The sequence below is a fragment of the Aptenodytes patagonicus genome, unplaced genomic scaffold (genome assembly GCF_965638725.1).
Source record: "Aptenodytes patagonicus unplaced genomic scaffold, bAptPat1.pri.cur scaffold_533, whole genome shotgun sequence".
Lineage (NCBI taxonomy): Eukaryota > Metazoa > Chordata > Aves > Sphenisciformes > Spheniscidae > Aptenodytes > Aptenodytes patagonicus.
Genome location: NW_027472431.1, coordinates 8,558 through 17,674, shown reverse-complemented (window position 1 = coordinate 17,674; position 9,117 = coordinate 8,558). Strand labels below are relative to the sequence as shown.

The 9,117-nt window shown below is 54.2% G+C and overlaps 1 protein-coding gene across 1 annotated transcript; it reads left to right on the top strand.

The window, feature by feature from the left end:
• Nucleotides 1-321: 321 nt before the first annotated feature.
• LOC143173965 (guanylate-binding protein 1-like) lies at nucleotides 322-6,593 on the top strand. Its single transcript, XM_076364068.1, has 11 exons — nucleotides 322-325; nucleotides 1,583-1,794; nucleotides 1,886-2,013; nucleotides 2,454-2,563; nucleotides 2,875-3,077; nucleotides 3,195-3,437; nucleotides 3,712-3,992; nucleotides 4,571-4,783; nucleotides 4,909-5,011; nucleotides 5,141-5,334; nucleotides 5,478-6,593. Exons 2-11 carry the CDS (start codon nucleotides 1,602-1,604, stop codon nucleotides 5,646-5,648), a joined length of 1,839 nt encoding a protein of 612 aa, XP_076220183.1. The 5' UTR covers nucleotides 322-325; nucleotides 1,583-1,601; the 3' UTR covers nucleotides 5,649-6,593.
• Nucleotides 6,594-9,117: the final 2,524 nt, after the last annotated feature.

Here is a 9,117-nt window from a genome sequence, read left to right as displayed (position 1 = left end):
ACTGGCTGGGCAGCCGGGAGGAGGTCAGTGTTCGCTTCTGCATCGTTTGTTTTTCATTCTTGTTCCTCACTTATTAAACCATCTTTATCTCACCTGCCCCAAGTTTTCATGCTGAGCTGCTGGCCAGGGTCAAACCACAGGCCACCTCTCTGGATGGGGTTTTCCTCCTCCCTCCCTGTACCTGACTTTCACTTTCAGTCTCTGACTCACCCTTGTTTCCCAGAATAGGAGGAGAGGGGCCGGCCAAGGGCACGGGATAAAAGGCAGGGCAGGACCCAGGCTGCAGCAAAGCTGTTGCAGCCCAGGGCAGGTGACGAAGACGACGGTGAGTCCTTTCCCCTAATCCCTCCTGCCCACCCCATGCAAGCAGCCCTGGACATTGGGGCTGCGGAATGACGCCTTCTGACCCCACCAAGCGACAGAGACCCCACCAGGTGGGAGGAGGACGAGAGCCAGAGGTCTGCTCTGGCTGGAGCAAAGGGAATGGGTGGCTGGGAGCCTGTGTTTAACCCCCTAGGCTCTGCATGCAAGTTATGACTCGCCTAAGCTTGGCCCCTGTGCCCTAAGCTTTCCGCTGCTCCGTACTGGGCTGGGAGCGCCCGTGGCATGAGTGGCAGCCTCTTGTCCCACAGGGGCAATCCCCTTGATGTTCCTGGGAGAGGGCAGGGCTTGTGAGGTCCTCAGAGAGGATTCAAAGCCCAGAAGTGGGCGGCATCATTGGAGCTCGCCATTGCCAGAGCAAGTCCTGGCGTGTCCGGGAGGTTGCAGCGGGGCAGCTTCTGGGTCCGGCCATGGGATGAGCCATTGTGCTGCCTCCATGTCCGTGGGGTTTACTGGAACCTGGCAGGGGCTGGGTGATGGCTGGGGCTGTGCAGGGGAAGGGGCTGGATTGGGTGAAAGCCCCCCTGCCGCTGGCAGTCTCGCCATCGGCGCGAAAGACAAGGACGGGGCTGAGCGCTGGACTGCGGGGGGGTGGGTGGGGGGGGGGTGTCACGCATCAATGCACGGGAGGAGGAAAGGAGAGAGGGGAGCCTTGCACGGGCAAGCACCAAGCACGTCTCTGTGAGGGGCGCAGAGGGAGGGGTGAGAGGGGTCTGATGGGGTCGGGCATAAGAAATTAATGAAGCCATTCTTAAGAAGCTCCCCTAAGCTTCAGTTTCACCCCCTAACCTAGCCCTTCCTTAGTGCTGGTGTGACTCCAGTCATTCCTCTTTGCCCTAGAGCCCTGCCTGAGGCCACTGCTGGGCTCCACACCCAGTTTTGCACAATTAACCACTCAGCAAACTTCAGACTGGTGTTCAGGACACACTGCCGCATGCTCCCACGGTCCCACTGGGCTTTCAGAAATTGAGCTATATCTGTTGGGAGGCAAATGGGAAGGGGTTGTGCACCTCTTCTAAGCGGCATCGTTTCTTCACAGCATCGCTTGCGAGAAGCAAAAAAAGGAGGCACGGGCGAAGGAATTTGGTGCAAAGCGTGATTTGCTTGGAAGAATGAAGTCGGATGATAACGACTGTCCCCGTTTGGCATGTGGGGTGTCCCCCACCTCGTTAACCAGCCCGTCTCACCACCTCCTTTGCAGGCTGCGTTTGCTGTCAGCAATGGCATCTGAAATCCACATGCCGGAGCCTGTCTGCCTCATTGAGAACACCCAGACGAAGGGGCTGGTGGTCCAGCAGGAGGCCCTGCAGGTGCTGTCAGAGATCACCCAGCCTGTGGTGGTGGTGGCCATCACAGGGCCGTACCGCACTGGCAAGTCCTACCTCATGAACAGGCTGGCTCGTCAGAGGAAAGGTGAGGGCGGTCCCAGCCCTGGATGGCCAAGGTACCTGGGTTTTCCTACTCTGTATGTAACACTGTTGAGACCCTCGTGTCCTCCCCACAGGTTTCTCCCTGGGCTCCAGCGTGCAGTCCCACACCAAAGGTGTCTGGATGTGGTGTGTAGCTCACCCCTGCCGGCCGGGACACACTCTGGTACTGCTGGACACTGAAGGGCTGGGCGACGTGGAGAAGGTGCGGAAGAAGCAGAAGCTCCCTTTGTGCATTCCCAGCACTTTGTGGAAGCTCTTGAGGGCCCAGCCATGGTGATCAGAGTCAAGGTCTTCCCACCGCCTATGGTGGCCTTCAGCCTGTGTGCTGGGAAGAGCCAGAGGCCATGGGGAAGGAGGTTGGGGTAGGCAAGTTGCCAAATTCCTCTGCTTTTCTGGAAAAGAGCAGCAGAACAGGAATGAGGTGCTCAGGGAGCACTTTGATAGAGGCCTGTGGGACCCTGAGACTTAAGAGTTGATGATAACCCTAGCTACAGAAAGACATGGTGATGGCATGGGGGTGGGCTTCTCCAAAGACTGATCTTGCCATGGCCTGTTGGTTAGGGGCATTCAGGGTCTGGGGATTTGGGGCTTCGCTCATGCTTAGGGAGTCTTGTTGCTAAGAAACAAGGGTTGTTGTTCCAGGGCGACACCAAGAACGACATATGGCTCTTTGTGCTAACCGTACTGCTCTCCAGCACCCTGATCTACAACAGCAAAGGCACTATTGACCAGCAAGCCATGGACCAGCTGCAGTATCCTTGGTGGGACAGCAGCACCAGGGATGCCCTCCTCTGCCTGTGTGGTGGGCTAGGTGTTGACAAATCCCAGCTCCTCAAACAGCTGCAGAACCTTCTGGTGGTGCCCTGCGATGTGCTTTGAGTCCTCAGAAGTCCCATGTTGTGGCCCTCAGGGCTGAGTGGTTTTTGTCCCTCCTCCTGGTGGTTCCAGGCTGTTCTCTGTCCCCGCAGTCTCCTCTCTTCCCCAGGGAGTGCTGAGGGGTTGCAGGATGGCGATGCCCCTGCATTCAGAGCGGAGGTCCCTCTTTCCTTAGCCAGCTCCCTAGCTGTGTGGTGAAGCTGGCTGAGCATGTCAAATTGAAAGCAGCACCCAAGGAGAGCGAAGATAAACTGGAGGATTCAGAAAAATTTGTCCTCTTCTTCCCAACTTTCATCTGGGCTGTCCGGGATTTCACACTGCAGCTGGAGAGGGATGGGGAGGAAATCTCTGAGGACGAATACTTGGAGAACGCACTGAAGTTAAAGGCTGGTAAGGGAATGGTGCTGTGCTGCTGGAGACGTCCAGCTCCAGACACAGCAGCATTTCAGTGTAATTCAACAACAGTCCCAGCCCGGTGACCGTGGTCCGTGCCCTCTTAACCCACAGGTAGCAGCCCCAAGACCCAACGCTACAACCAGACCCGGGAATGCATCCGCCAGTACTTTCCAGATCGCAAGTGCTTTGTTTTCGACCAGCCGGCCAGCAAGAAGGACCTGGTCCACTTGGAGGAGCTTCAGAACAGTAAGATCAATCCCGAATTCCAGCAGCAGGTGGAGAAATTCTGCAGCCACGTCTGGAAAAAGTCTCCACCTAAGACCATCCCTTGTGGCCACATCGTAACAGGGAACTGTGAGTACTGCTGTCCAGAGGGTTGGATGGCCAGCAGCTCTTGGGACTGTGTCTGGGGAAGGATCAAATGCAGAGTCAAAGGATGCAGGAGGGGAAAGGGAGAGGTTTCTGCTGGCTCCTGTCCCTGCCTCTGGATTTGGAGCTTCTGGATGTTGCCGGCAGGGTGAGAAGGAGTTAGGCAAAGAAGTTCAGGAAGACTCTGGCAGGGAGGCAGCAGGGCTATGGTAGGACCCAGGGCTGAACGGGATGTCTTATCCTTGGTCCTCCCTGGCAGTGCTGGGGAAACTGGCAGCGACCTACGTGGAGGCCATCCAGAGCGGGGCAGTGCCATGCCTGGAGAGTGCGGTGCTTGTCCTGGCAGAGAGTGAGAACACAGTGGCAGTGAAAGAGGCTGTGACGTTGTACCAGGATCTGATGGAGCGGCGGGTGAAGCTGCCAACGGAGACTGTTCAGGAGCTACTGGAGCTGCACAGCCAGTGCGAGCAGGAGACACTGGAGCTGTTCACGGCACAGGCATCCCAAGATGGCATCTACTCATTCCATGCAGAGCTCGTAGTAGGTGGTCCCCAGCCCAGCCAGGATTCCCCAGGGACACCATCACCCTCTTAGCTTTGGGGAAATAACATGGTCCTGGGGCAGGGGCCTCCCTGCCTCCTGCCAGAGGACATTGCTGTGCCCTCTCCAGAGGAGACTCAGTCCCACCACCTGCTCTCACTCTCCGCAGACTGGCAGTCGTCCCTGCTGCACTAGCTCTTCTCCCTAGGTTCCAAAGCTGTGCTGCAATGGGAACGAAGCTCAGCCCTGCCCCCCTCTCTTGCTGCGGCCCAGCTGTGTCTCTGCCCTGGCTGGAAGCCTGTAGCCTTCCACACTTCCCCTGTCCAGCTGAATAATTCTTGTCCCTGTGTTTTGTGAAGCCCGTGGTCCCTGGCACGCCCTCTGCTCCCTTGTGCACCTTGCTCCAGAGATGTATGTGGGCGCAGAATGCCCTCCCCATTTCTCACGTCCCAGCTGATTACACCACGAACAGGAGAGCCCAATTTCCATGTCGACCTGGCTTGATTTTTGCCTAGCATGAGAGCGGTGGAAGCGGCTCGGCCTGGGCTGATGCCTTCCCTCTGCATCTTTCCGGACAGCGCCAGGTAGAGGCAGTCAAGGTGAAGTTCTGCATGGAAAACGAGCAGGCATCCCGTGACAAGTGCGAGGCTGCTCTCAGGGACCTCTCCCAAGACATGGAGAGACGAATCTGTGATGGTGTCTACAGTGTGTCAGGGGGTTACCAACTGTTCAAAGAAGACCAGCAGGCACTGGTAGAGAAATATCGGGAAATGCCTGGCAAGGGGGTGAAGGTAGGACCGAGAGCAGTTCCCCTTCAAGGGGAGAGGCTCCATGCCCCATCCCCTTCCCCCAAGAAACTATTTCTTCCCAGCTGCTGTTTCTCCGCTTGACTCCTCTTCTGCCTGTGGTCCTACAGGCAGATGCTGTCCTGCAGGAGTTCCTCCAAAGCAGAAAGACTCTGGCCAAAAGCATCCTCAACACAGACCTCTCCCTGACAGAGAAGGACAAGGAGCTGAGACGTAACTTCTGGGCTGGAGAAATGCCATTGCCTGTAGAGGGCCAAGCTTGATGGAGGGGGACGGCAGTATTCCTGGGGGCTTGTGCGCTCAGCTCCTGCCTGTGCACCACCTCTGTTTCTCTGTCACCAGGTGAGCAAGACCAGTGTGAGAGAGCTGAGCAGGAGCGGGAGGTCCAGCGGCAGAAGGAGGCTGAAGACAAGGTGAAGTTGCAGAGCCAGTTACGCAGCTGTGAAGAACACAGGTTTTGGCTGAAAAAGAAGCTGGAGGATTACACTAAGAAGCAGCTGGAGGAGCACCAGAAGATGATCAGCCATAAATCAAAGGTGGGAGAGCGCAGGTGCCAAGATGTGGCTAGCAGGCAGGAACGGCAAAGGGGTCCCAGCTGGTCCCTCCCATTGCTTCTTGGCTCTGTGCCCCTCTCTCTGCACGCACCACGACCTTGCTGACAGCCTGATTGTCTTCACAGGAGGCGAGTGCATTGCTCAGAGATGGCTTCTGTGAAAAAGCCAAGTACATGCACAGGGTGACCTATCGCTTGGAGCAGGAATACCACACCACCACGAAAAACTTCACACACTGGATCAACATAATAATACCGATACTGTTAGGCGTGGCATTTGTCGTGCTTCGCCTTTGAAGACCATGAAGATTTTCTTTATAACCGCTGTAGTAACAAAGTAAGAGAGGTGTGTGGTGTCCCCAAGTACAATCCTGTTAAAGTGTGAAATTGAATTCTAGATGCTTCCAATAGAGTATGGATGTGACCTCCACGTTCACTTGTACTGCACTATCTAGTTCTTTCACGCATGTCTCCTCCAGAAGACGTTCTCCTCTTCTCTCCCAGAGGAGCTGCTCTCTCTCACTTCATCTGAAGGCATGGGGAACATCTAAAGCCAGGGTGGCCTGGGGCACAAGAAGGCCATAATGCCAGCAGGCAGGTCTGGGAGCATTTTGCCATTCTCAGAATATGTCATTGGAGGATCTAACCCACCTCTTCTAGAGACCGTCACACCAGGGCTATGGGAAACATGCCCGAGAGACCTTTAAGCCCACTAGGTGATAGCCTAGGGTCACACTTACTGCAACAGCATGAAGTAGCATGGCGGTTCTGAGTAGACCGGGAATCCACGTGGTGAGCGCTACCTGGTTTGCTTGGCAGCAGTCCTGGGCAGCGTGACCCAGAAGGAGCGAGCACATGATGCAGGGAGCAGTAGATGAAAGCCATCCTCTGCTACGTAGCTATTCCCACCCTGGGAGGGAGGCTCTTCTCACTTTGAACCTGTGAGGAAGGTCTCCCCACAGGGCTGGTCTGCTCTCTGCTGGCTCTCGCCATGTCCATGCTGCTCCTGCTTGCTTTCTTCAGCCCAAGAGATCCCCAAGTGCCCCTTCCCAATGGTGTCTGTGGCGATACAGCAGGAGATGGCTGCAGAGGGTTCGTGGGCGCGGTGTGTCCCATTGTACTGGTTTTGGCTGGGATAGAGTTAATTTTCTTCCATGTTTTGGATTTGTGATGAAAACAGTCTTGATAACATGTCCTTGTTTTCACTGTCTCTGAACAGTGCCTGCCCAGCGTCAAGACCTGTTATGTTTCTCACCCACCAGCGAGTAGGCGGGGGGGGGGCAAGAAGCCGGGAGGGGATACAGCTGGGGACACCTGACCACAACTGACCAAAGGGATATCCCAGACCTTGTGACACTGAGCTCAAGCAATAAAAGCTGGTGGAAAGAAGGAGGAGGATGCTTGGAGATATGGTGTTTGCCTTCCCAAGCCACCTTTACATGTGATGGAGCCCTGCTTTCCTAGAGATGGCTGAACGTCTGCCTGTCGATGGGAAGGAGTGAAGGCATTCTTTTTTTTGTGTGCACAGCTTTTGTTTTACCTATTAAACTATCTTTAGAGTTTATGAGTTGTTTCTCTTTTACCCTTCCCATTCCTTGCCCCATTCCCCAAGATGTGTGGGGCTTAGCTGCCTACCCGTGGGCACTTGTAGTTTCCTGGATCCTCTTTCTGGTCCTTTCCAAAGATAGATGTGATATTTGCCCGTCCCCAGTCTTCTGAAGCTTGCCCGGTGACTGTGACCTTTTCAAGATAATAGCGATCAGCCATGCAATGACGTTGGCCAGCTCTCTCAGCACTCTAAGATACACTCTCTCTTCTGCCGTTGATATGAGTATGTACCATTGGTTTAAATGCCTCCTAAGAGGACTCTGCTCTCTCTGTGTAATCCTTCGCCCCCAGACTCTTGGGGGGGCCTTAGGAACATGACTGGCCTGAGGTCAAGACTCAATGGTGAAAACCAAGGCAAAAAAGTTGGATTCATTTTTTTGGCTGATTACGTCTCAATGTGGTGGCTGAGGATTTTGTTCTCTGGTAGAGCAGGAGCATTCACCTGCAGGTTTTGTTTATGGACTGACTTTATGACTTTGCAGTTGGACTAATTTCTCCAAATTTTAGTAAGCAAATGCAGAAATGTTGAAGGTGTAATGGAGAGGAACATGCTTTCTCAGGCCTGCTGAGATATGGACATGCCATATGCAGAGTGCCTGGAGTGATCCCACATGCGTGCTGGGATTGCTCAAGGTCCCATCTCTTCTCCTCCTGCCCCCTCTTTCCCCGGCAACACAATTTCATTTACAGCCTTGGTTTGGGGCTGTTTGGGTCTGATCTTCCAGGTACAGGCCAGAGAGTGCAGAATTCAGGAGGTGGTAAAGAACAGGTTTGTTTGTAGGAGAGCAGTGAGTTGGGAGCATGTTCGGAGGCCTTCCTATGGGTTGAGAGAAAGATGACATCTCCAGATGACAGAAGGTCAGTGTGACTCTTCAGGGGTACCTTCCCTCTTCTCTGCAGCCACAGTTATGGAAGCTGTAGCTTCCATTGTGACTTGTGCACGGTTGCGTGCTTCTGAACAGTAAAGAGCATTCTCAAATCTTTCCACATCCCTTTTTGCTTAAGGAATTGACCCAACTAAATCAGAGGATTCATGCAGGAGGAGGACCTCCATTACACATTGCCTGTAATGGAGTTCTGGAGAGAATATTTGCGATGCAGGCGTGATCACTGTGGAATCAGTGTTACGCAGAACAGTAATGGCACATGAGTTTCATGTCCAGGGAGCGTGAGTTCATGGCAGTGGCACCTGGCTGCAGTGAATGCATGAGGGTGAAGCTCCTGACTCAAATGCAGAAAGAACTCAGAAGGTGGAAGCAGCGATGGGCTGCTCAGGAGGAATACTGTTAAGAAAACCAAAGTTCAGCTGGAGCGGGCAGTGTTGAGGGATGGGGAAGACAAGGTTCCTGTAGGTGTATCAGCAGAAAAGAAAGCTAAGGAAAATGTGGACCCACTGCTTAACGGGACATAGGACCTAGCCGCAAGAGATATTGAAAAGTAGAGGAATCCAACTTTTTTGCCTTGGTTTTCACCATTGAGTCTTGACCTCAGGCCAGTCATGTTCCTAAGGCCCCCCCAAGAGTCTGGGGGCGAAGGATTACACAGAGAGAGCAGAGTCCTCTTAGGAGGCATTTAAACCAATGGTACATACTCATATCAACGGCAGAAGAGAGAGTGTATCTTAGAGTGCTGAGAGAGCTCCAATGTCCAGGGCTGCTTGCATGGGGTGGGCAGGAGGGATTAGGGGAAAGGACTCACCGTCGTCTTCGTCACCTGCCCTGGGCTGCAACAGCTTTGCTGCAGCCTGGGTCCTGCCCTGCCTTTTATCCCATGCCCTTGGCCGGCCCCTCTCCTCCTATTCTGGGAAACAAGGGTGAGTCAGAGACTGAAAGTGAAAGTCAGGTACAGGGAGGGAGGAGGAAAACCCCATCCAGAGAGGTGGCCTGTGGTTTGACCCTGGCCAGCAGCTCAGCATGAAAACTTGGGGCAGGTGAGATAAAGATGGTTTAATAAGTGAGGAACAAGAATGAAAAACAAACGATGCAGAAGCGAACACTGACCTCCTCCCGGCTGCCCAGCCAGTTTCAGAGTTACACGCACCTTGGGAGATATCCTCTTGCCCCTTCTTCCTTGATTCCACTTTCTATTGCTGAGCATGGCGTTATCTGGTGTGGAAGGGTGGTGCCAGTAGCTGGCACTGGCATTCCCATTCGCCCTC

What these genes read in the sequence shown, in the direction of transcription:
- LOC143173965 (XM_076364068.1), top strand. Translation starts at nt 1,602, where the DNA reads ATGGCATCTGAAATCCACATGCCGGAGCCTGTCTGCCTCATTGAGAAC. An exon ending in GCTGGCTCGTCAGAGGAAAG is followed by an intron (nt 1,795 to 1,885) that starts GTGAGGGCGGTC and finishes TCCTCCCCACAG; the next exon opens with GTTTCTCCCTGGGCTCCAGC. An exon ending in CAAGCCATGGACCAGCTGCA is followed by an intron (nt 2,564 to 2,874) that starts GTATCCTTGGTG and finishes CCAGCTCCCTAG; the next exon opens with CTGTGTGGTGAAGCTGGCTG.